The following is a 26,532-nucleotide window of genomic DNA, read 5'->3' as shown; positions in this document are numbered from 1 at the left end:
GGGATCCCCTCCTCAGGCCACACTCCTCTATCCTACCAACGAAGGCCTACACATTCCTCTCCCCATGCCCCATCCTATTTCCTCTCTTTCTCCTCACCTGGCCCTTGGTGTCCCATCCTCTTCTCCCCAAACCAGCCCAGTTTTCCCAGGCCCCACACCCGTCCCGTCCCAACATCGTGGCCACGCCCTGTTCCTCCTGTCTGCTCCCTCCTCTCCGCTGTCACGCCCTTTCTCTGGGCCCTGCCCCACCTCCCCAGACTTTTCCACTTCAAAGGCACGGCTCCACAAATGCCCCACCCTTTCCCAAGACCACGCCCCTCCGAGGTCTACCCGCCTCCCGGCCACGCCCATTCTCTGGCCACGCCCGGGCACCGTCTCGCTCTGGCCCCGCCCCTCTCGCAGGCCAGTCGGCGCGCTCACATGGTCTCATCGTCGCCGAACTCGAGCTCGCCGCACGCGTCCTCGTAGTGCACGCCGCCGCCGCGTGCCGTGCCGTCCACCGTTCGGTACGGGAGGCGCACCGTGCCGCGCGCGCCCGAGCTGCGCACGACGCGCACGTCCACGGTGCCCATGCACTCGCTCACGTGCAGCAGGCGGTCCTGGAAGGAGAAGATGCCCGCGTGGTCGTCGTCCAGGATGGTGACGGTGGCCAGCAGCGGCGCCACCAGCCGCCCCTTGGGCCGCCCGCCGCCGTCGGGCTCGAACATGCCCTGCGCGTCGCCCACGCGCAGGTTCAGTAGCCGCACGAAGAAGTGCTCGTCCTCCTCAAAGATATCGTCGTCAATGATGCCGATGCGCAGCTCCTTCTGTGTCTCGCCCGGCTTGAACACCAGTGTGCCCTCGCTGCGGCGGAGGAGAGGGGAAGGAAAAGGGTGAAGGTCATTCGAAGGCTGTGGGGAGTTGAGGAGAATCAGGGTGGGCTTCCCAGAGGAGGGGGCGGCGCCACGGAAGAACTCACAAGTATGACGGTGGAGAGGCATTAAATACATAGTACTGAGGGTGAATGAGGGTGTGTTCCCTTCCCCCGCAGGAGATGCAGAAGAGGAACAAGACAGAGTTGGTCCTTCCCACCATGGAACCCATGAAGAGTAGGAGGATTGGTATTAAACAGTTGATGATGAATGTGAGATCAGAGCAGGCTTCATGGAGGAAGATTTAGTGGGCAGGAGAGCTCCAGGCAGAGGGAACAGCACGTGAAAAGTCCTAGGGTGGAGCGGGAGCCTGGAGTTTTCCACAACCCTGCTTCTCAAACTTTGAGGTGCACACAAATTCTCTGGGGCATCTTGTTAATATGGCAGATTCTGGTTCAGTAGCTCTTGGGTTTCAAGACTGCATTTCTTACTAGCTCCCAAGGGATGCGAATGGTTCTGGTACATGGACTGCACTTTGAGGAGCAGGGACATAGGGTCCAGAACTGACCTTGTCATGCTTCTCATAAAAACCAGTCTCTGTTCCCAGGTATCCCCAAGAGAAAGTCCACACTCCTTAACCTGGCATCATTCAGTCGTTCAACATATCCTCCCTCAGCACCTGCTCTGTGCCCTGTGCTGGGCAGTGCTGGGAATGGGGCAGTGAACAGGCCCTGTCCCCAGGGGGTCACAGCCCCACTGGAGAGCCATATCACAGTGACAGTTACACATTTGGTGATTTAATTATAGTTCATTCATTCAACAAATATTTATTGAGCACCTGCTGTGTGCCAGGCACTGTTCTTATGTTGGAGAAACAACAGCAAAACCAGATCAAAGAAGAATCCCTGCCTTGGTATAGCTTCTGTTCTAGTGCAGGAGATGAATAATAAAACATAATATAATGTTAGGAGGTGATGATGCTACGGAGAAAAATAGAGGAAAGAGGGTGGTGAGTGAGGAGAGAGCGCTGTGTTAGGGAGGTCAGGGAAAGCTTTTCTGAGGAGGTGACACCTGAGCAGAGACCTGAGGGAGGGAGCCACATGGAGGATCTCTGGGGAAGAGTATTCCTGGTAAAAGGAACAGCCAATGCAAGGGTCCTGAGGCAGGAGCAGGCCTGGAGTGTTAGAGGAACAGCAAGGAGGCCAGTGTGGCTGCATCCAAGGGAGCAGGAGGGAGAGGATGGGAGATGGTGTCACTGAGGGAACAGGAGCAGGTGTCACGGAGCTTTGATGGGCCACAGTGAGGACTCTGGCCTTTACTCCAAGTGAGATGGGACCTATGGGTGACCTCCAAGCAGAGGAGGGACATGAACTGGCTTAGCTTTAAAAGAGTGTCAGTTGTGTAAGTCTCTGAAGCACATGCAAGATGCTCTATAATGGCATCGGGGAGGGAATGAGGTGGTGACACTAGTGAGAGTGAAACTTTGAGGGGACAGAGTATGAGCCCTCCTCCTGGCAGGGCTGCAGACATCAAAATGACTCTGGGATGCTGAATGTCACAAATCTCTAATATACCCCTCATTCCTCGGTGGGAAGGGCAGAGGGACCTCAAGGTTCTGGCAGAAGTAGGACTGGATGAGGAGAGCCGGAGTGGAGGAAATAGGGGCTCCCTGTTGCTGCAGCCATCAGCTCAGGAGGCGCTGTCCATGGTGCGTCAGGCACCCAGCTGGGTGGGCTGACCTGCTCTAAGCCAAGCTGAGGAAAGGCTGAGTGATTGATCCAGATTGAAGAAGGCTTGAAGAGACATGACAACCAAACACACCATGTGGTTCTGGATCGGATGCGAAGAGAGAGGGAGAGTGAAAACACAACCATAAAAGGGCGTTACAGGGACAAGTGGGGAAATGCAGACGTGGACTGTACACTGGGTCATAACATTGATTCAGTATTAAATGTCCTGAGTGTGAGCATCATACTGTGATGATGCAGGAGAATGTCATTATTCTTAGCAGATGCACGCATATGTTTATGTGAATGGTCAGGCTGCTTGCAACTCATTCTCAAATAGTGCCACAGTTATTAATATCATTCTATATTAACAAGAGAGAGAGTGAATGCACATGGGACAAAATAGGAACAATCAGTGAATCTGGGAGAATGTTATAAGAGGGTTTACCAGACTATATTTGCAGCCCTTCTGTAGGTGTGAAATTTTTCAAAATAAAAATTTGGGAGAAAAAGAACACAGAGATTTTAGAAACCAGGTACCAGAATCATAGGAGGCTAGGTTCACAGGAACACAAATCCCAACACTGGATGCACAAAATCTGAGAAGATGAAAATCTTAGAACCATCAAATCAGAGACTGGTGGGGTATGGATTAGAATACCCAAAAGTGGGAAACCTGGAATATTAGAACTTTAGACCTTTTAGAGTATTAGGATTATAGGGGCTTAAATCTCAGAATAGCTGTGCTGTTTGGGGGCCTCAGAAATCATTATTAATTTGGAGAAGCTGAGACCCGCAGGACCCCCCTAGCCTAGTGATACCCGTGGGCAAAGTAGAAAAGGGCTCCCCTTTTTCAAGACCCTATTTCCATGAAACAGAAAATTGTCATAATAGAGAAATCTACAAATGTCCACTCTGTAAATAGGGCTTCCTTAGATGTGGTGCTCTTATGCAGTGCACAAACTCAACAATTGTACATGACAACCCAACCTGCCCAGACTGAGGCATGAACCTGCCCAAGGAACAGGGGCCAGGGCTAAGTTTGGACTGGAACCCATGGGTCCTCCCTCCCAGTGCTGGACCTAAGCTGCCTTCAGAAGTGATGCCGGGCCTGTGAATATCAGCTAGGTTGGGAGAGCAGGGACGAGTAGGAAAGTGGCAACCCTTCCTAGCTATTTGGTTCCACCACTGAACAGGATTCACTCCTTCACTTCAAACATCTCATTCCTGAGGTCATCTGCAGGTGAGAAGGCAGTCTCTGATCCCAGCAGGTGACATCTGTACTCCCTTCTGCAAAGGCTTGAGGCTTTGATGGGGGCCAAGCAGACCAGAGGTTTGGGTAGGAGTGGGATGGTGGAGACATTGAGTGACAGTAAGCTCCAATACAGTGAATCCCTTTTCTTCAATCAAAGGAGGAAGAGAGGTGGGAGGTGGGGTGGGGGAGAGGAGGGAGGGAGGAGGTCATGGATGGCCAAAGAGGTCCCATGCTACAGGATGACAGAACAAAGATCTGTAAACTGTTGTGCCCCACTCAGGAGAAGGCTGGGGAGAGGCAGGGTAGGAGAGGTGGATGGGGAGGGACCGACTGAAATATCCCAGACTGACCGAGGTGGAGGAGAAAACCTAGAAATGTCCGAGGCATTGGAAAGATAGGTAGACATGATGGGGCTGAGGGAAGCTTGAGTTACCAAAGGTCTTTGCTGAGGCACAGTGGTGGATAAAGATCTGTGAAATAGGAAACTCAGCCCCAGAGAGAGAAGAGTTCAAGGATGAGGGACTGGCTGCTACATGATGGCAGAACCAAAGGTCTGTGAACAGTTCAGCCTCAACTTAGTGGGCAGAACGTGTGAAGAGCTCAGCCATCAACACTCTCTCGCTCGTACTCGGCTTTATTTTTCTTCACCACTCTTACCACTCCCTGACATTTTAATGTAGCCAATGTATACTTTCTAACGGCCTGTCTTTCCCATGAGCAGGTCAGCTGCATTGGGGCAGGGACTTTATGTTTTCTGTTCACTGCTGGTCTTCATTGCCCAGGTCCCTTTCTGGTGCGTTGAAGACATATAATAAACTTTATTATTATAGGAGACCCTGTGAGACTTGCACATGAGTTAACAAAATGTACTGTAAATCTATAATTCTTGAAAGAGAATGGTGTGGACAGAAGAATTACAAATACATAAAGAATTCTGTGGACACATGAGAACACAAGTTATCTGTCTTGTTTACTGTTCTCTGTTGAGCCCCTTAAAAAAAGCATCTGGTAACTAATAGGCACATAGTGGGAACTGCTGAACAAGATCACAGGTCTGCTCAAAGGCGGGTGAGGAGAGGGGCTGGGCAGTGAGACACAGTAGGATGCCAAGGGTGGGTTGCTTTATGGTGGAACCAAGGATCTGAGGACCAAATGGGCATCATCTCGCTCCTTTTACTCTATTTCACTTTCCCCCATAGCACCATCATCTGATGGTTTCTACGTTTAATAGTTTATAACCTTATTGCAACTAGAGGGTAGAGACCTTAGCAGTCTTGTTCACCACGGTATACCCCCAGCATACAGTAAGGGCTCAATAAACACTTTTACTATAACAATCGTGTGTGTATGGGGGAGGGTACTTGTTCCACCAGGTAACGATACCTGTAATGGAGCTGTAATAATTAACAGTGCAGTATCAAGCACAAGAAGGTACAGGTAGATAATGGACACGGGAGGAGCAGCCTGTGGCCAGTGGCCAGCCACGCTGTCTGTCTTGTCCAACAGTGCGTGCCGAATGCCCATAACAGTGTCTGGTGCAAAGTAGACTCTCAAGAGTGAATGAATGGTGGGGAGGGTATAGCTTAACTCTTAGAGTGCATGCTTAGCATGCTCCAGGTCCTGGGTTCAATCCCCAGTACCTCCTCTAAAAAATAAATAAGTAGACCTCTCCCCCAAAAGAGTGAATGAATGAATGAATGAATACTGCTGGTCTGCCCATAGCAAAGTAAGGATGGGCGCCAGGGACGCGCAGCCTGGAGGCTGCTGGATGGCGGAACCTATGATCCGTGAGCAGTCAGCCCTCCCTTCCCATCCACCCAGGGCAGGTGGGGGAACCCTGCCCAGGACCCACCTGTACTCATAGTCGGAGCCAGCCTTGGCGGAGCCGTCCTCCGTGCGGTAGTCCACGTAGAAGGTGCTGTTGCCCTCGCCGCCTTGGCAGGTGACGGACAGCAGCACGGAGCCACAGTTCTCCAGGCAGTGGTAGAGGCTGGGCTCGAAGAAGATGCGGCTGGCGCCGTCGTCCTCGTCCTCGCCGGGGCCGTCGGCCGGGGTGCCCCGGCGAGAGGCGTCCACCGCGTGTCGCCGCAGCACGTTGCCCGCGCCGGTCATCAGCCGCGTGGCCTGGATGCGGTAGAAGGCGCGGCTCTTCTGCTGGTGCAGCAGCGCGTAGTAGTTGGCGATGCCCACCAGCTGCTCCAGGTCCTTGTCCGGGTGCTTCTGCTTGAGGTCCTTGAGGATCTGGATGACCTCGCGGCGGCTGGCGTCCAGCTCGCGGGCCTCGACGGGGCCCGGGCCCAGGCCTCCCACCTCGCCTGGCGCCTCGGCGCCCACGAACGTGCCGTCCAACTCGATGCTCTTGGGGGGGTCGCCCTCGGCGCCGATGATGATGCCGCTGCGCGGGTCGGTGCGGTAGCGCTTGTACACGTACTTGTAGAAGAGCAGCCGCTTGTCGGCCATCCAGGCGAACACCACGCACACCGGGAAGAAGACGAGGGTCAGCAGCGCCTCCCACACCTGCGGGCGGCCGCGCGGGTCAGGACCGCCGCGCCGGGAGGGGGCGCGCTCGCAGCCCGCCCTCCCGCCGGCTGCCAGCGTCTCTCTCCCGCATGTGTCCCCATCTGGCGTTCTGTCTCTGACCCTCTCTGTTGCGCTCCTGTCTCTCTTCATCTCTGCCTCTTCCCGCTTCTCTCCGTTTCTCTACCTCTCTTCTTTCCCCTCATCTCCCTCCATCCCTTTCTCTCTGTTCCTCCCTGCCTCTCCTCATCTCTCTTCTCTCTCTGTCTAGGTCCTTATCTCTTTCTCTGCCTGTGTCTCATTCTTTGAGACAGTTGTTTTTTCATCTTTCTTTCTGTCTCTTCCTTTCTTGTTGCCCCTGTCCTCTTGTCTCCATGTCTTTCTTTTATATCTTTTGTAGATACCCACTCTCTCCCTTCTCGGATTCTTTGCAGTTTCTCCTTGCCCCCACCCTCCTTCTCTTCTCTTTAGGTCTTTATGTCCCCCGCCCCCGCCCTCCCTGTCTCTCTCCTCATCTCTTCATTCATCCATCCATCCACCTTTTGTCATGCTGAGAACCACACCCAGCTGCCCAAGTGCCAGGAAGCCAGACATCCTCCCCAGACATCCTCAGCCACCACCAAGCCAGAGACCAGTTCCCCTCCTGTGGTCCCAGCCCCTGTCCTGGAGCAGAGCTGTTGTCTCTTCCTGCCTCTCTCCCTCTATCTTTTTTCTCCCCGCTCCATTTCTCCTCTGCCCCTCCTCACCTGGGGTGCCGCCTCTTCTCCAGACCCCATCTGTCACCCCGGGTCTGCTCTCTGCTTTCCTCCCCGAACTTCCCTATTCCTCCCACCGCCAGTGAATACAGCCCTTTGCCAGATTCTCCTTCCTTAGGATTTGTTTGGCCCTGAGGGACAGGACTCTGACTCTAAAAGAGGAACAAGTTTGGCTCATGGTCTGATAGCCTTATAAAACGAGTTCCCATGTTTACATACTACCTTCCCAGAGAGACAAGGCAGTGCTGAGTTTAGATTCTGGTTCTAGAAGAGGAATGCCTGGCCCAGCCTCTTGTCTGTAAAAGGGGGATATCCCCAAGATTGAATGAGTTTATGCACCTCTAGCACTTGTTGCTGTTGGTTACTGACACATGGAAAATACACAAAATGTGAAATTAACGTTACTGTTATTATTATTACTAGCGCTATTATCTTGGGCTCATGGCGGTCTGGGACTTAGTCTGCCCATGGTCTGGGCATATATAGGAAACATCCACCAACACTTGACAGTTCGCCTTGAAATGTTCATATAAAGAATCATATGTTACCTTTCTTATTAAAGAGTATTTACAATAAGATGGCCCTAGAGCTATCTTTAAAATGAGCCTGGTAGGGAAAATATCTTTAAGCTCCAATCACCACATCCCCTTGTGGCTATGTTTACTCATGGTTCAGAGAAAAGGCAGACTTGGAAATAGTAAAGCCACACAAAGCTACCAGGCAGGCTTGTGAAAAGAAGCTAAATTTTCCACACAAGGTGTAAAATGAACTCTCACCTTGTGTTCACTGAACTGGCCACTGTATATGTTAGAGATTCGCTCTTAATCAGAAGAACGATCTCAAACCACTAAGATCTGCTTTCATCCCTGCAGGTAAACAAAAGGTGATTCAATTCTAGGAGATTCACATCTTCCTTCTAGGGCCCCCAATGAAAGTGGGCTCATGGACTTGCCCACCCTGGTAGGGGAGGGAGACACCTTCAGGACTCAGTGGATAGAACGTCCCCAAGAGGAGGTATCACAAGTGTAGGGGTATTTATGGTTTGCCACCATAATTGAGGAGGGGGATATGGTCCCTGGTGACATCCAGTGACTCATGGGACAGCCCCACAGAAGACAGGATTGTCCTGTGTCCTCCCGGACTTCAGAACCTCCCACTGGACATTCATGTCACTGAAACCCTGCTTATAATAGAATCTAGACTCCACTTTGTTTTATGTATATATGAAGTATTTTCCTGTGTAGTGTAATGTACACTGAAGACACTCGATTATAATCTCATGGCTATAGGCTCCTCTGCTGGGCTCCGTGCACAGAATGATTTCTGAACTTTTTTTCCTTTTAAACCCAAACTTGTTCATTATATATCAGTAGGTGCCAGAATCTGGCTCCTTTGTCATGACTTTGAAGGTAGTCATGCCGAGGAATTTACATGCGGAAGTGCAGGTTGTTCTAGTAGATCTTACTTTCCTTTGTATCACAGTCTGGGCATGATACTGACTTTGGGGAAGCCAACAGTGGAGGCCAGTCTGTTAATGGGAAGAGGAGCTCACATATACTCTGTCTGGAGCTCACTATTCTAAGCCCTTCCACATCCTCACACAGCTCTCTGTAGTTGGTACTATGATGATCCTCTGATTACAGGTGGGGAAACACAGGCACAGAGCAGGTAAAGAACCTGCCCAAGGTCACACAGCTAGGAAACAATGGAGATGGAATTTGAACCCAGGCCTCTGGTTCCAGAGTCCATGCACCAAAAACTCTAAGGCTAGAAGATCCCTCTCCTCTTATCTAAGAATTTAACACGAGCAGTGTAAAGGGGATCTAACAAAAGTTGTTATAAAAAAGGAGGATTTGGTAATGAAGGATTAAGAACCAGTGGTCTAGTTCAACCCTTTATATGGTTCAGATGTGTAAACTGAGGTCCAGAGGGTACAGGCTTTGCCTGGGATCACACAGCTCTTCGGAGAAAATCCAGAGCCATATGGATATTCTCACCTCTCCAGTTCACTGCATCCAGGAATTTTTTTTTTAACAATGCCTGAGAACTGTGTGAAGCATCATTCTGTACTTTTCGAAACGGCAGCCAGGAAACTCAGCATTACAGTCATGAGTCAATTGCAGTAACTATCTCTCCCTCTCTCCTCCCTGTCTTCTGGTGCTACCATCTCCCTCTTTCCTCACTGTGGTTTCTAATCCTTCAGTTCTGACTTGAAATCACCTGCAAAGAATTTTGATACCTCTAATTTCAGATCCTTCCTGGAAAGAAACTTTAACTGACAAAACTTGACAGATAGGCATGAATAGATTATACACATGTGTGAAGGAATCCTGGGTAGCCTCAAATAAATTATGCATATATGAACGAATTAGGCCAGGCCCATGAATAAATTATGCAAATGTAGACAGCAGTCTGGGGGTTATGGGAAATAAATTAGACAAATGTTTTAAAGGAAGATGAGGTAGTATGCTGGTTAAGGCACCGGATAAATGAGAGGCAAAAGATTATGTGAATGTGGGTGTAAATTACTCAGCTCAATGTGAGTCTAAATTTTATCTCACTATTGGAATAAATTATGCAAAGTGGTCTTTGCAGTGGGCTGGGTTTATACCTATGTTAGATTGGATGTGAGTATACATTACAGGGAAGTGGCATAAATTATCCTAACATCAGAAGTCAATGATAAATAATGAATGAGTTATGCAAACCACTACAGCATATGTGGCAAACAGAGTTAGCTTACACAGATGTGGTCGTGTGTCTATGCAAAGTCCGTGGATAAGCTATGTAAATTGCACCAAGTTACCCAAATCATATTAGCACTACCAGAAAACACAAGGCTGGATTATGCAACTGTAGCATGAATTATGCAAATAGAGGATGTCTTTATGCAAAAGAGGGAATAAATCAAGCAAAAGGCAGGGAGTATAGGAAAACAAGTGAACAGACCTGGGAAATACCTGGCTAGACTGTAGTGTGCAGTACATAGATCACAAGGACTCTGTTAACACCTGTCGTGCCCTTGTGAGAGTTAAAATGTGCCCCTTTGGGATGGGTATATTGCAAAATGGCATCCCACTCTGGGCAGATGAGCCCTTCCCAGGGTCTGCAGTGCCATCCAGACATGACTTGGGAACACCCACTAGACTCCAGTCCCAACTTGCCCTCTCTGGCTCCAATGCCTTTGTACAGTGCGTGACCCGCACAACCATACCTGGTGTCCCTCTTGGATGTGAGCATGCATTCCTGCAAATACAAGAATTGACTCTCCAAGCCCGGGAAGCTACCCCTCTGGATTTTGCTGATATACATGCACCAAGGAGACGTCCGTGGGTCCTTGCTCACCTGGACCACACCCGGGGAAAAGACGGCAAGGATGAGATAAAGCCAAACATAGGCGAAGATACTCCAAGAGGCAGTGACAAAGAAGACTCTCAGGTGCTTGATCTTGCGGCTCTCGCCAGCCGGGATGACATAGATGCACACGGCAATAACCACAAACATGTTGAAGGCAGCACTGCCCACGATGGTGCCCGGGCCCAGCTCGCCCGCCTGGAAGTTGTGGCCACAGACCTCAATGACGGACAGCAGGATCTCAGGGGCCGAGGAGCCCAGGGCCATGAGTGTGAGGTTAGACACGGTCTCATTCCAGATGCGGACGGTGCCCACGCTGGTCTCACCATTGGCCTTAGTGATGGTGATCTCTTTCTCCTTGGACGTGATGACCTCGATAGATGCCATGAAGCGGTCGGCAATGATGGACACGCCCAGGAACATGTAGACCATAGCCACAAAGTAGACCACGGCCCGCGCTGCCTTGTCACCCAGTGATGGGTCGTCAGGCTCCCAAACGGGCAGCAGGACCCCTGGCTGGCAGCGGCTGGATCCCTGGCAGCCCCCCGTGCTGCTGGCATCACTGTCATTGGCTGGGGGAGGAGGCAGGGAGGGGGTCGGCGTAGCCGCCCCTGAGCATGGGGGAGCCCCCAGGAGGAGTGCAAACCCCACCAAGGCCAGGGGAGCCATGGAGGGTGGTAGGGTCCTGTGGGGAAGGAGGATGAAGTCTGGGTGAGGGGAGTGAACCCCTTCTCTGTTGCTCAGGAGTCAAGGCTTGTTAGGGGTGAAGAATTGAGGGAGGAGAGAAACTGGGGGAGACAAAGAGAGACAGATACAAAGAGACAGGGACACAAAGGGACACAGAGAGGGGCCAGGCAGAGACCAAGAGAGAAAGACAGAGAAAGATAAAGACAGCACATGCTGCTGATGGGAGTCTAACCACTTCAGGAAACTACAGCAGAACATCGTGCATCCTAGGACTCAGCACTTCCCCTCCAGGCATGTACTCAAGAGAAACAGCTCATGTGTTTGCCAAAAGACAAATGTTTTTATTTTAATTATGCAAATGTTCACAGAAGCTTCATTTATAATAGCTCCCATCTTAAAACAATCCAGATGCCTATCAGCAGGAAAATGGAGAATTAGAGGGCAGAATAGTCACACAGTGGAATATTATACAGTACCAAAAAGGGAGCAGGCAGCCGATATGCCCAACAATGCAGATGAATCTCACAAACAGACCACGGAAGAGTGAAGCCAGGCACATAAAAACACAGACTGATTAAGTTAGTGAGTGGGGAAGGCAAGGGGCTGGGGGCCCTAAACTCATCTGGTGATTCCTTTCATTTCCAACTTGGTGCTCAGAGGGCCTCTGCCTGGGACTTGGGCTGTGGCAGGTGTTGGGGTGTTTGTCTGTCTGTCTCAGATGGGGCTGAGGAGGGGCTGCTGGAGGGTCTCTCACTCATATTCTTCCTGGCAATGGGGGCAGGCATCTCTCTCCAGTATCCCCCAGTCTCTGGGAGGGGCACGATTCCTTAGAAGCCATGACATATGAGGCCTTGGGGTTGGGTTTTTTGCCCCATTTAGATGTGGGGTAACCAGTCAATACTCCTCTTCCTGACTCTGGACCTGGGTTTGAGTGACTATTTCTTTTTCTTTTTCAGATTTATTTATTTATGTATTTTTAATGGAGGTACAGGGGATTGAATCCAGGACCCCGTGCATGCTAAGCAAGCATTCTACCACTATACCCTCCTCTTTGAGTGACTATTTCTGTGTCTCATCTAGGTTTCCTTTAAAAATGCAAGTTACTTCACATCCCCCTTCTATTCAGAAGCCTCCATGGTTCTGGTCTCACTCAGAACACCCAAGCCCCTCCCTGGCTCATCAGATCTCACACAGCCCAGTCCCATCATTCTGTCTCTGGCCTCATCTTGCTCCCTCTCCTCCTCCCTCTCTTGTCCACAGCCACATGACCTCCTCACTCCTTCTCACACACCAGACAAGTTCTGGCCTCAGGGCCTTTGCACCTGCTGTTCCCACTTCCTGGAACACTCTTCCCCACGTATCGATTCCCTCTTCTCCTTCAGCTCTCCACTTGGATGTCACCTTCGCTGACCACTCAATTCCAAATGACATCCTCCCACTTTGGGGAGTCCCCAAGCCACTTTACAGAGGTGAAGAACCAGACTTAGAGAGGTTAAATAATTTGCCCAAATTCCCCCAGCACCCATTCTGCAGCTCCCAGTTTCTCTCGCCAAGAGTGGCCCCGACTTCTGGCTCTTTCTGCCCCATCCTAGCATTGCCATGATAACCCAGTAGCCTGTAAAAAATGGGCCAGAGAGGAAGGGAAGGTGTCTCAGGGCCTCCACCCTCCCTGACCCCTCTCCTGGCCACCAGCTTCAGTTCTCCCAGTAATTTCATTTCTGTCTGAAAAGTTCTTCTCTGAGTCTAACCCACAGCCTGCCTCCAAGACACACCCATGTACTCCTGGATTGGGAGCTGGCTCCTCTGCGGGAGGGAGGCAGAATGTTGGCAGAACTTCCCTGAGAAGGAGAGAGAGAGAGAAGAGAGAGAGAGAGAGTGTGTGTAGGCGGGGAAGAGGGGTGATTCTTAAAGGGCCACCACACAATTAGCCCCCTTGGCAAGGCCCCTAATGATACACCTAATTAGCAGCCCCCTAATTAGCAACAACTTAGGCATAATTACAAACCCACCAGGATCCAAAGCAAAGATTCGAGCTCTCTTCCCCTCTCCCTCCTCCTCAGCTTTCAGGAGAAGCCAGGGCCGCCTGGGAGTCAAGAATTCACCCACAGCAACTTACTCCTTCTCTCTCGAAAAAGGACCATGGCCTGGGAAGTCCTCCCTCAAGTCCAACCCCTGTCCCCCCTGCCTCAGTCCTCAAGGGAGACAAGGGTCAGCCAGTGGGTGTCCTGAGGCTCACCCCCCTTGCCCTGGCGCTAGGCAAAGCAGCCTGGTTCAATGCCTTTTCCTGCAAAACTTGCTTTCCTCCTGCTGAGGCTTGAGGGAGGTGGGGTCAGAGAGAGCAAGCATTAGATAAATATTTGTGAAATGAACGACCAAGAGGTCTGAGCCTTGTCACTGGGGACAGCTGGGTCCCCTCTGCTGGAGGCCCCTGCCTCTGCCTCTCTCACTCCACCAGCAGCCCTGGAACCTAATCTGGGTTTAGAATCCAGGGGCAAAAGGATCAGGTTGAGGCCAGGGTGGACTCTGGAGGGCAGATGGTGGGCACTGTCCCCTGGGGCCATCTCTCCCCAGCCTCGTAGGCCAGTGGCCAGTTAGGCCAGTTGGGGGAATACCCTAGGTCTTCCTCACACACCCTTCAGAGACCCACTGGTAGAATGGGACCCCAAGCCTGAGCAGGGGGTGGGGGTGGCCAGTCTGGTAGGCCAGATGGAACCCCTCCTTCATGCCCCTCCCACTGGTGAGAGGGAAGCCGCTTCCTGACTGTGTTCACAGCAGGGGCAGGGGGTGCCCGCTGCCTGCCCCTCCGTGGGGAAACACCCTTCTCAACATGCACGGTGACAGCCCCAGGGTAAGCCAGGTTCTCCCACCAGCACACAGTGTCCCAGCCTGGGGAATTCCACACACACACACACAAACACACTCGCACACAGTCCCAGGGTTCAGGCTATGATACGCCAATGGGTAAACTGAGGTCCAGAGGGGGAAATAGCCTGGCCAAGTCTCACAGCTTCAAGTCAGGGGCAGAGAGAGTGCATGCTCATTTTATCTCACCTGGAACCCCAAGTGGGCACTTGAGGACATCACCCCATCACAAGCTCAGCCCCACACCTCTCCCCTTGTCACTCATCTTGCCCGCGTTGTCTGGGGTCCCCTTCTCCACAGGAAAGAAGAGAATATATTGGCCAGGGACCTCTAGACTCAGAAGGGCCCTCTTAGAGCCCCCAAGGGGTGGTGGAGAAGCTTCTATGATCTATTCCTACTGAGAGACAGGTCTGAGGCTGGCACACTATGAGAGGGATGGTGGCGAGACTGCAGGAAGGACTGGCCTGGTCAGACCCGGCTATCTAGAGCTGTGCCTGGAACAGGAACAGTGCTCAGTAATTGCCAAAAGAATGAATGAGTCAGGAAATGGACAAATGGCAAAAGAGGTACGAAAGTTAGACTGCAGGAAGACTGGTCCTGTTGATATGAACCAGGAATCGGGAGACTGGATGGAAGACAGGACTGGTTGTCTCCACTACAAAGTGTACAGGTTAGACTGCAAAAAGGACTGGACTCTGAATGCCAGAAACAAGGCAAGGGAGAGCAGAGGAGCTCTGTCCTCAGGGGAGGGATGGGCGGATGCCAGCTGGGAGGATGGGGGGAACTCGGCTGAAGAAGGGAGAGGAGTTTGGGGGACTCCATGCCTTCTAGGGGAGCCCACTCTGAGGGGGGAATCTTCTCCAGCTCTCCCCCGGCCAGGGGCAGAGACGAAGGTGTGTAGGATGAGAGTTAATCCACTACCAGGGAGAGGAAGAGAAGAGGAGAGTGAGAGAAACAGAGACCAGGTGCCTAGAGATGGAGATGGAGATGAGAGAAACGGGTAAGGGAGAGGAAGACACACGCGGAGATGGGAAGAGAGAGAGACACAGGAAAGCTGAGACCATAGTGAGAGACCAGAGACAGAGAGAAACACATAGAGATGGCAAAAGAGGAAGACAGAAAGAACCCAAAGACTTACAGAGAGAGAGCTCCAGAAAGACTCAGAACAAACCCAGGCACAGAGATAGAGAGACAAGAGTGAGAGACTGATGGAGACAGGGAAAGGGACTCAGAGAGGCGGACAGACCCCGCAGGACAGAGACCCCTGAGAGATGTGGAGACACAGAAAGATGAGACTCAGACACAGGAAGGCGGGGGCGGAGGCAGAGAACGCAGTGGGGGTGGGTACTGCCCCAGACGGGGTGGGGTGTCCTCACCCCCTCAGTGCCCAGGAGGCACCCCCTCCCCAGCCCACTGTGCTCCCTGAAATGCAGGAGGCTTTGAGGATGTTGGCTGCTGGTGGCACCCCCAACTCCATGTTAGGGCCCTGGTACCTGGGCCCAGGATGTGCAGCCCCCCGTGTCCCCCATAACCGAGCTTAGGGAGAAGCGGCTCCTGGCTCCTCAAATGCCACCCCCCCCGCACCCCACCTGGTGTAGCACCATCCTTCCCCCAAGCTCCCCCTCATTGGGAATCGCTTACCTGCAGCTACAGCCTAGAGAAGGTTTTCCCAGTACTGGGCTGGCAGTGGTGGGCGACTCCGCCCGACAGAGAGAGAGAGGGGGAGAAAGAGAGAGAGAGAGAGAGAGAGAGATGAGCTGGAGACAGAGGGAGAGCTAGGGAGGAGGGGAGGGAGAGGGGATAGAGGGAGGAGAGGAGAGGCGAGGAGGAGGTGGGGAGGGACACGGGGGAGGGGGAGTCGGCTAGAGGGGGAGGAGGAAAGACAGGGGAGAGCTCCGGGAGGGAGGAGGAGGAGCTGGAGAGAGAGGGGGGAGGAGGAGGCGGGGAGAGGGGAGGCCGGCGCGGGAGGCAGGGAGGGGCCTGGAGAGAGGAGGGGCAGGAGGAGGTGGGGGATGAGGCAGCCCAAGCCTCCCACCCACCCTCTGTGTTCAGCACCACAGGCAAGGGACAGCGGCAGAGGGCAGAGTGTGTGTGTTTGTGTGTGTGTGTGTGTGTGTTGTGTGTGTGTGTGTTGTGTGTGTGTGTGTGTGTGTGTGTTGAGGGGTGGGCTGTGGGGGTCATTCAGACGCAAACCCCACACACTACCCCCCTAAACACACATACTGTCTCTGATCCATACAAGGGCCAATGAGGCAAAACAGCTACAAATAGTTCCAGGCTCCCAGAACCTGGGAGGGGGGAGGGCAAGAATGTTTTTAGCTAGAGTCTGATCCAAATTCACATGCTGCGCCGGCAGACATAACCCCACAAAACCAGCCAGAAACAACCACAAAGGCACTCCTTAATAATAATAACAAGTTGCCATTCATACGGCCCTTACCATGTGCCAGGCACTGTTATAACATTTTTAAAAGCGCTTGGCACATGTTGACAGAACTGACCGTCCTAAAAGCCCCATGGGTAGATGCTTTTAGCCCCATTTTGCAGGTGGGGAAACTGATGCCCAGAATGGTGTAGTGTGGCTTCGGGTTCTCCACCCTTAACTGCTACACCACATGCTGTCCCAGACCGAGGGGCTGGCAGGAAGTCAGGAAGTGAGCTGCGAAGGACCAGGCGGGCGCCAAATACACAAACTCATGAGCCCCGATGTGGACACATGCACACACACACACACACACGCACACACTTCACAGACCCACATCATCACGAACTAAACACCCCAACTCCCACCTGAGACTCCCACTCCCACCCAGGACAGCAGGTGGCGGAGTACTCCGCCTCTGCAGATTGGTGCTGGGAGGGAGACCTGCTCGTGCCAATGGCCTGTGCCCACTGCCAGTTCAGGCTGGACACCCTCGGGCCCACTGCCAGGAGAGGAGGCAGACAACCTAGTGCCAGTTCCCTGAGATTTCCCATGTTTGGGCTTGAGTTCTGGGGGTGAGATGAAGACAGGGTGGCCAGGAATTGGTGGGCTTCTGCCTCCTGAAAACCCACTGTGGGGCACTGGTAGTTTGGTCTTCACGGTCGGTGCAGATGGTCAGGCTGATAGGTGGACTTCCACAGGAGAAGGTAGACAGATGGTCTGAATGACCGTGGTGCCTGCCCGTCCCTCCCAGGAACCAGGAGTCCTACCCAACCCTTGCCCCGGGAAGGAAGCAGCCCACCCTCCCCACCAGCCTGGACCCCGCTCAGGAATGACTCCCCCACCCGCCTGGCCCAGATTCTATTCCTGGCAAGATTTCTTCTGTCTTCCCCGCCCTCCACTGATCCCTAAGATGTAAGCCTCTGACTCCTTCCACAGGCGGGGCAACTCCTACAGCCACAGGCCAGGGAAATCAGCCTTGTCTCCAACTCCCTGGTTCCCCAACCCCTGGGCTTTTCAATGAGCTCTAACCTGGGTCCTTCCCGGTATGGTATATCCAGGGACCTATGGCCTGGGTGTCGTCTCAGTACTCCCCAGATGGGAACTAAACTTAGTCACTTTCTGTGGGGCTCTAACCTTGGCCCTCAGCACAAGGTCTCACCTTAGTCATGTTTGCTATGGTCCAACTCCAGCACTATTCTTAGGGGGTCGAGCCTCAGACCCTCTGCTCCAATTTGACCGCAGGGTCCCCGCAGCAGCTCTTTCCACCCACATCCTTTCTTCTGAGGCTCAATTTCCTTGTCTTCCCACTGCTCCCTGACCTCAGAACCAGAGCTTTCTGCTGGGGTGCAACCCCAGGTCACTCACAGAGGTCTAACCCTACAGACCCCGCCCTTACGGTCTACAGTCTTTTCCCAGGTGGCTCGACTTCAGCCTTCCTGCAGGGCCTCCCCTCCTCGTCTCTGAAATCTACATTATGCTCTGATGTCAGTCGTGCTTCTGGGTCTGACCTGGGATTCTCTCTCCCCGGATTCCCCTTCCTCCATTCTCCAGGGCGAGTCCAGCTCCCAACACAGAGCCTGGCACACGGCAGCCCCTCATCAAACACCCAGGGAACGAAAGAATGAAGACAAGGGCAAGTTCAGCTCTGCTGGACATAGAAAGAATCATTGGTTGACCAGTTTTCATCAGGGGCAAAAGGGGGGTTGGGTGAGATCATCCCATTTTCAAATGGGGGCGATGAGGCAGAGAGGGGAGCATTGTGGTCACAGGGCACCCTGGGGTGGAACTCGAGCAGGGCTCACAGCTCCACCACCCTAGGGTCTGGGGGACCATCTCCTCCTTCAGGATGCTTCCCCTGCCATGGAAGGCTGGAGGTGAGCCTTGCAATAGTTGTCGCAGGCCTGGGGTGGGCAGTGGGTGGGCGCTCAGGAAGTGGGGGTCTCAGCAGACCCTGGACCTGCCCTGTCTCCCAGCCTTTTCTGCTCCACTCGATGCCGAAGCCGGGTCAGGACCAGCTCTGAGGCCTGGATCAGGCTGTGCTGTGGGGAAGAAGAGGAGGAGGAGGGCAGGGCTGAGACAGAGCTGGAGGGCTGTGGGTTAGACACCCCAAGGGCTGGGAACTTGGAGAGAGGACCACTGTGTGTGTGTGGCGGGGAACGGCTCTTGATGACAGGGTAAAGATCAGACCCAGGGGATGGCCTTCAATGAATTTCCAGTGCGTGGGACAAAGCCTAGCCCCAGATGTGCAGGTCTGAGGTTGGAACTCGGTTGTAGGGGATGAGGCTGGTTGAAGACAAAAGAGCTCGCATGATACAGGAGTGAGGTGTGACCCTGGAGGGAGGCTCAGGTGAGACCACAGCGTGGGAGACAAAAGGTGAGACCCTGGCAGAAAAGGACAGGCCAACAGGACAGAGAAGGAGCAAACCCAAGTGGAAAAGAGACATATTGCCACAGGGGAGACAGAACTAGACTCTGGTTGGAGGGTCTGAGGTCAGACCCTAACAGAAGGGACAGAGAGGAGATCACAGTGAATTGGCTTAAAACAGATCACATGAGGGATGCTGGGATGCTGAGACCACGGGAGAATGGAAGCCCTTTCTCCCATGGCTGGACTGCAGCCTCTTCCACTGGGTCTAACCTTCTGTTTAACTTGGGGCTCCCATCTTTGTCACATGAACTGGGGTCCAACCTCTGTCTTCATGAGGCCTAACCCGGCCCATCCCACAGAGGACCTGACTGTAGAAAAAGACCCAAGCAGAGACTGCAAAGGACACAGTAAGGTTAGACTCCAGTAGGAAGATCCCAGGTTAGACCACACGAGGAAGAATCCCGGAGTCAGGCCAGAGGGATGGGGAAGGCAAACACTAGGTTCCGTAACAAAGGGACACCATGGCTGGAGGGGGCGGGGGGGTATAGGGAAAAGGTCAGAGGTCAGATGGTATTATTTGGAGGGTAAACAGCAAAGGAGGGGGGAGGTATAGCTCAGTGGTAGAGCACGTGCTTAGCATGCCCAAGGTCCTGAGTTCAATCTCCAGTACCTCCATTAAATCAATCAGTCAATCAATCAACCTAATTACCACCCCCCTAATCTAAAAATAAATAAATAAAAATAAAGTACATCTCTTAAAAAACCAGCAATGGAGGGTTCCAGGTTGGACCTTGGACCACTGGAAAGGTTGGGTATTATTTCATAACAGGGGTGATGGTTGTTACACTGCTGTGGGAGGGTCAGAGGTCAAAGTACAGGAGGAGGCTGGACATCAGACCACTGTTCAAGGGCATGAGCACAATGGAAAGTTCAGAGGTTAGACTACAGCAGAGAGCTGGAGCCTGGCTGGGGGTTAGACCACAGGCGGAGGGAGAGGGGAGGCCGCGGAAGGAGGGCGCATCCACGCCTGACCTGGAGGGTGAAGTGGTGGAAGGGTGAAGGTGGAGGTCAGGTCATGGGGGCAGAACCAGGCGAGGCCCCAGGGAAGGGAAAGAGTCAGACAAAGCAGGAGGAACGAGGACAGACTTTCAGGAGGCTGAGGGAGGCCAGGGGGCCTTGGGGTGACAGGTGTCACACCGGAGTCCCCTTCACCAGGCTAGTGCCCCATCCCCCGCTATGAATGCCCCTAGCTACTCCTTCTTGACCTACAGGGACCACCTCCCAGAAATACATCACTTCCTCCCCTAGGAAGGGGCTGGCAGCCAACAACCCCTTTGGCTGCAGGTCTGCTCAGGCTCCAGGGCTCCCTGGGGGACTGGGCTGAGGTCTGCTGTCTCCGGATCCATCCCGGGGGTGGCTTCTCCCCATCTCCCTGACATGTTGCCTGAGAGAGCACGCCCTCAACAAGCCAGGCATTCACTCCCCACCTCAGGGGACCCCGGTTACCTGCAGGATGTGCACGCCCTTCAGGGAGACCACGGCAAGCTCCCGCAGCCCATCCCCAGTCAGGTCCACGTGTGCCATGGCCAGCAGGGGGCTGGAGAAGCTCCGTTGCCACAGCAGGCGGAAGCCAGGCTCGGCCCCGGGGAGCCCGCGCTCTGCGCCGCAGTACTTGTAACAGAGCAGCTCCTGTGGGGGCGAGGGGTCAGGGTCACATGGGGAGGAGGGGGAGAGTGGAGAGGGTGGGTGACGGCGGCCCCATCCCTCAGGTCCCACCTGTCCGTAGGTGGCCACCAGGACTTCCGGATGCCCATCCAAATCGATGTCAGTGACCAGGCCACAGAGGATGCTGTCAAACTGGTCACTGCCAGGCAGGAGGAGCTGGTCCTCGAGGCCCCGGCTCAGCAGGTCCCTGAGGGTCAGATGGCAGCGGGGAGGCTGAGGTCAGACTGCCTCGTCTACTATGCTTAGCGCCGGACCCTCATCAGGCTCCCCGGCTCAGGACTGGACACACTGTTCCTCTTAAAGCCTGGACACCCTTGTCTCCAAGCGGGACACCCTCATAGCCACATCTCTGATTTGGACACCCGCATTGTTCCCTGGAGGTAGGAACATCTCACTTCCAAATGGAAACCCACACTGTTCCTTCTGGGAACCCCTGGTCTCCAGTCTGGACACCCACACAGTGTCGAGAGCTCGGCCCCAGCTCAGACACTTCACTGCCCACGAGGTGTGCACAGCTGGCATGAATTGGCTCTTGGGAGCCGAGAGGAATTTTTCAGAAATTTTGCCAGTGGGTTGGCATCATGTCGGTGGCTCAAAATCTGCTGTGGTGGGAAGACTGACACCATGGAAATCAGCAGACACCATAAACCACAGCTTTCTCCTACATGGAGCCAGAGGTTAAACATCTGCCTATATGCTTTGTCCACCTGATCCAGGGGGAGTAGATACCTCAGTTCCCACCCCAAGGCCTCAGCAAATCCCCTACAGGTTCTAGACTTAAACACTGGTGCTCCCATCCTGGAGACATGAACACCTTTACCTGCCCAGCCCTGAACCACCTCACCCAAAGGTTTACTGTCTGCAGAGAATGACAAGGTTCAGCCACAGCGCAAAGGCCTGAGGGCAGCCCGCATCCACGCGCGCAGGCCCCTCACCGGTACACCACCGCTGGCTCCAACATGCTGGCCACCAGCACGCTGTACTCCTCCCGCTGGGGCCTGTCCTCCATCTCTGGAGAAGGAATATGAATCAGGGGAGGGGGTGGGTGTGAGGGGAGAAGCTCCAGGCTCCTCCTCCTCCCCACACCCAATACCTGAGAGGAATACAGGGGGTTCTCAGTAGAGACTTGAGGTGGCGATACAGAGGGAGGGTCGGAGGTTAGGCCATGAAGGATTGATTGAGGTCAGACACCTGTTTCTCCTCCTGGTGTCCTTTTTAAAGGACACCTTAAAAAGTGCACAGTCCCAGGTGAGACCATCAGCGTAGAAGAGGCAGAGGTAAGATGACAGCGGAGAAGTGGGCGGTTAGACCAGAGTGGGAGCGTCAGGGACTAAGCCACAGTGGGCGGGGCAAGACAGACACAGAGGTCAGGCCAAGAGCACCTCTGGAGGAGGACGGACCACAGTTAAGAGGAACAGATTGACGTGTGGGGGGAAGGAGAGACCCCGAGTGAGGCGGGGACAGTGTTGAGTCCATGAGAGAAGTCTGGCATTGGACGGTGGCAAGAGACAGAGTGAAGAGGCCCCAGAGGAGGGATCAGAGCAAGTCACATGTGAAGGCTGGCTGGACCGAGGGAAAGGCAGAGGTTTAACTCCAGGGTAAAAGCTAAGGTTGGACCACAGGGGCAAGTGCTGGAAGTGAAATTCAAGAGCGTTGAGGGGAGGGAAGGGGCACATTGCAGCTCTAGGGCTGGAGTGGGGCACACAGAAGGAGGGGCTGCTGGGGAGCAGGACACTTTGGGGGAGGGGTACAAACATAGGGGAGGGGAGCCTCTTCTGCCCAGAGCTCACCCTCAGGCGCTGACAGGCTGAACACAATCACCCGGGAGATGGGGCCATCCTGGAGGATCGTCCACGTCTGCAGAACCTCTGCATGGAGGGTGAGGACTCAGGGACCTGCCCTCAGTCCTGGGTATCCCGCCCTGGCCCTGCCCCTGCCATCACCTCGACTCCGCTGGTCCACGTGGGCGACACGGACGTAACCACTCTGACAGCCGAGAGCTGAGAGTCGCCGGGACGTTCCGGGCAGGTTGTGCACATCAAGCCAGAGGACGCTGGGGGTGGGCGGGGGGACAGAGGGGGCCGGAGGGCCGTCACCAGGTCCCAGCTCCCACCTTCACCTCCCGAGGAGCATCCCCCACTCCTGGCAGCCCCGGGCCCCCAGTGGGCCTGATTTCTCAAGGGGTCGTGTCCCACCACCTGATGTCTCTGAGGTTGCCTGCTCCGCGCCCCCCGGGCCTCCTTCATGGGCTCTCCTACCTACTGGTCAGGTTCGTGAGCTCTGGGAAGAGGTTTTCCACAGGCTGTTCTTCAAACTGATGCAGCCCTTCGTTCTGGGGGAATCAAGACCCGCCACCCACTGGGAGTCAGCAGCCAGCCTCACTCCCCACCCTGCCCTAATGCAAGCCCATAGTGGCCCCCCTCCACCTCCCCTGCCTCACCTCCTTGTAGAGATGAATGGCTGGGTCATTCCCACTCAGGAGAAACACGGTCTCCAGTTGATCCCCGACCTGGACCCTGAAAGCAGAAAAATCTAGAACCCTGAGTGATGGAACATGAATGGGGTAGAGTCCCAGTGTTTGAAAACCCACGTCTTGGAAAAACTCTTGCAACATTCTGGATTCCAGACACTGGATCCAGAGTTAGAATATCAGGATGTAGAATTGTAGAAACTAGAATCACAGAATCACAGAACTCTAGAACTTTCCAACCTCGGAATCACAGAAACTTGGCGTGTTAGAACCTTCTATTTCCAGAGCCCTCACCTGGATGTGGATTCAGGAATGAGCACAGGGCTCTAGAACAGGCTGCAGGACCCCAGAACACTAGCACCTCTTTAACCTAGAACGCCAGGGTTCTAGAAGTCATTTTCTGTCTCCTTTGAAATACTAGAACTTTCAGAAATTGCCTTAATGGATATTCAGACTTATAGAACTGGTAGAACACCCAGGTCGTATAATCCAGAACATTTGTGCTTTAGAACCTTCGGTTTCCAGAACTCTCATCTGCTGGACCAGAGGTTGGCAAACTGTGACCTGCAGGCCAAATCCAACCTACTTTGTAAATAAAGTTTTACTGGGACACAGCCACACCCATTCATTTACACAGTGGCAATGGCTGCCTTCTTGCTACAGTGGCCAACTTGCAGTTGTGCAGTTGTGACCCTCAAGCCTAATTTGGGCCTAAACAGAAAAAGTTTGCCAAGTCCTGTGTGAGACCACTGGTGTTCTGGAATGGAATCCAGAACTCTAGAATGGAATTCTTATGCTTTGGCATTCTAGAACACCAGTATTCTAGATGGTCTGTATTCTAACTCCTTGAAAGATTATAGTAATAGGACTTTGATATAGAATTTCAGAATCATCAAACTGTAGAACTTCCAAATCTTGGAATCTCAGAACTTGTAACTCCAGAAAAATTAGCACTTCTGGATCTTGGAACGCCCAAATCTAGAGCATTAGAACTTGAGAAGTCTAGACGTCTAGAACACTGATGTTCAGTTAACTCTCAGATTACCTAGTTTGGGGAAAACAAAATGGTAGCCCATCAGCCAAGGCTGACCCATGGCTACTTTAAATGCACAATACTCTAAAAAACAAACTAGTCTAACTGTCTACAGGCAGGTATGTGATCTCCTGTTTGTTACAGCCTCTGCCCTCTCAACGTGCATGCACACACACACACACTCCTAACTGTATCATGCCTGCGGCTTACTTACTCTGCGTGGCACAGCTGGAAAGGAGTGAACTGGAGCTCCAGGTTCAGGCAGCTCTCTGCAGGGGGAGCACAAGCAGATAGACACAGGGGACCTGACAGGCACCCCCACCCCCACCCCCTGCCTTCTGCATCCCTCCTTCCCTCCAGACCACACTTACGGGCAATAGAGTCAAGGTTGTACTCAGAGCCAGGCTCGTAGTCACAGTAAATGTTAAGGAAAGGGCTGCCCTTGTCCCCTGAATCCTGGGAGAAGAAACTGGCCTCAGGGGACAGCAGGGACAGCAAGAGAGGTCTGGGTCAGACTCAGTAAGGAGGATAAAATGGGTAGGTGGAGGGGGCTCCAGGTACCTTGATGAACGTGATCCCCACAACTAGTCCCCGCTTTGGGGGTGACTTGTTGAAGGTGTCGATGGAGACAATCTCCGCGTCCACTAGGAGAGGATAGTTCAAAGTTTGCGTTTCAGGCAGACTCATGACATCAATATTTTTAATCACGGTGATCTCTGACTTTTAGGAATCAGTAATCTCTCATCACAACAAATTATGATCTCTGGGTCCGAGTGAGTCCTGATCACCTTCACCATGGTAGGAGGGATCCTGGTTTCTAAGTCTGAAGAATCCTGAACCCTAATACCGTAGGTCCCCATTATCCCTGTCCTCTGACACCAATGCCTTCCAATTATCAGCCTTGACTCCCTTCAATCACCATCACCCTGATCCCATCATGGTGACCCGGCACAGACAGAGTCTCAGAAGCCTTCTCAACACTTCTATCTAGGCCCCCCAGCCCAATGGCGCCACGCACCGGGAATGTAATTGAACTGTAGTTCCTTGGCCACGGGCCGGATTTTCTGTCGGAGGTCTTGGTAGCGGAAGCCTAGCACCTTGCCTTTAAGGGTGGCGGCCAGCAGCTCCCCGCGCCCGCCTGCGCCGCCTGCCAGCCCGTACACATTGCTTTGCGACGAAAAGCGTGTGAAGCTGTCCTCCCGCAGCGGGCAAGGGCCCGCGGCCACGGCCGCCTCTGCCATCACGCCTCTCAGCCACTCACCCGCATAGTCCCCTCCGCGGCCCGCCCTACCCCACCGCTCCCGAAGCGACTGGGCTCACCCGGCGCTCACTGGTGGCGCAGACTGATTACGTAGGAAGCTGCCGTCGCTGCCCTTTACCAAGATGGCTGCCAACCCGGCTGCTTGGGCTTCCCACCAGGCTTTGCCCCAACGCGCCTGCGCGCTCCTCCCTGTTCCTTTTCAGGGCCAAAGTGGTTGCCACTAGGAGATTGGACCTGAAGATGGGAAGTGGTGGCCCTTGCTGTGGGCTGTACGGAAGGCAGAAAAAGGACCGTAAAACTCGATATAGTCCTTAGTACCAGGAACTGTTCTACGCGCTTTCCCTCTGTCAGTTTACTTAAACTCACAGCAGGATGGGGTAGGTACTACATGTTTTACCGATGAAGAATTTGAGGTGTAGATGTGTAATTTGTTTAAGATCACATGGCTAGAAGAAGCAGTCAGTATTGGATCCCAAACAGGATAGCTCTATAGTTTTCTTTACATCATATCACCGATAAAATGGTGAAATGCATTTTCTTACCGCAAGGAAAAAAAGATCTAGCTATCTGTCCTGACATATAACCACCACCTCCTACATGATGCCAGTCATGTTGGCTGATTATCTCATTGAATCCTCACAACTACTTTGTTCTAGTTACCCTTCATTTATTTAGCATTTATTGAGCACTTACTATGTGCCAAGACATCCTGGACAAATTTCTTCCCATAACTCTTGTAACAAATCTGGAAAGAGGTTTACTTTACCAATTTACAGAGAATGAAACTGAGGCTGGAGGAGAATAAGTCCCTTGACTGTTAGGTTTGTAAGTGGTGGAGACAGGATGTAAACAAGGTCTTTCTGGTTCTGAGTTCTTCTGGGATTGCAGTATGTGCTTTTTTTTTGTCCCTAGGAGGGCATCAGGCAACTCTGTGTATGCCTGTATGTTATTTCCAGAAGATATGAGTTGGCCAGCTGTCCTGGCCACATTGAGTAATCTTCTGTCATCCCCTTCCAGGCAGAAAGAACAAACACACACACATGCACACACAGACTGCAAGACCTGTGAAGGCAGTGACTGGATCTCCCTTGGTCACAGTCACATCCAGCACCTGGACCACAGGTCCTGACATGGAGCAAGCATTTAGTAAATATGTTAACAACCCCAAACTATGTACCAGGCCCTTTGCCAAGCACCCGGGTCACTGTTCCATAAGAGACGGGAGAGGAGAGTTCTCAAAAG

At 53.1% G+C, this 26,532-nt stretch overlaps 2 protein-coding genes across 3 annotated transcripts in view; both read right to left on the bottom strand.

Moving 5' to 3' along the window:
- SLC8A2 (solute carrier family 8 member A2) overlaps window positions 1–20,444 on the bottom strand; it is a 34,392-nt gene extending 13,948 nt beyond the window's left edge. The window contains exons 1-4 of one of the 2 annotated variants that reach the window (XM_032485674.1): window positions 20,308–20,444; window positions 10,451–11,144; window positions 5,686–6,350; window positions 421–843 (exon numbers count right to left, since the gene is read on the bottom strand). In XM_032485674.1, coding sequence (XP_032341565.1) covers window positions 421–843; window positions 5,686–6,350; window positions 10,451–11,128 — 1,766 coding nt within the window. In that variant the 5' untranslated portion in view covers window positions 11,129–11,144; window positions 20,308–20,444. Of the gene's footprint in view, window positions 1–420; window positions 844–5,685; window positions 6,351–10,450; window positions 11,145–15,649; window positions 15,783–20,307 lie in introns of those variants that run through there. The other variant, XM_032485673.1, reaches the window with a different exon arrangement.
- On the bottom strand, window positions 18,072–25,354 carry KPTN (kaptin, actin binding protein). The gene is made up of 12 exons (XM_032485675.1): window positions 25,048–25,354; window positions 24,591–24,673; window positions 24,401–24,485; window positions 24,244–24,298; window positions 22,967–23,042; window positions 22,785–22,858; window positions 22,470–22,579; window positions 22,317–22,394; window positions 21,462–21,537; window positions 20,578–20,713; window positions 20,308–20,490; window positions 18,072–18,472 (listed from the first exon to the last, which is right to left on the bottom strand). Exons 1-12 carry the CDS (start codon window positions 25,268–25,270, stop codon window positions 18,359–18,361), a joined length of 1,293 nt encoding a protein of 430 aa, XP_032341566.1. The 5' UTR covers window positions 25,271–25,354; the 3' UTR covers window positions 18,072–18,358.
- Between the last annotated feature and the right edge of the window lie 1,178 nt (window positions 25,355–26,532).

Source organism: Camelus ferus, chromosome 9, assembly GCF_009834535.1.
Source record: "Camelus ferus isolate YT-003-E chromosome 9, BCGSAC_Cfer_1.0, whole genome shotgun sequence".
Lineage (NCBI taxonomy): Eukaryota > Metazoa > Chordata > Mammalia > Artiodactyla > Camelidae > Camelus > Camelus ferus.
The sequence above is the reverse complement of the archived record's forward strand: the minus strand, read 5'-3'. Positions and strand labels throughout refer to the sequence as shown.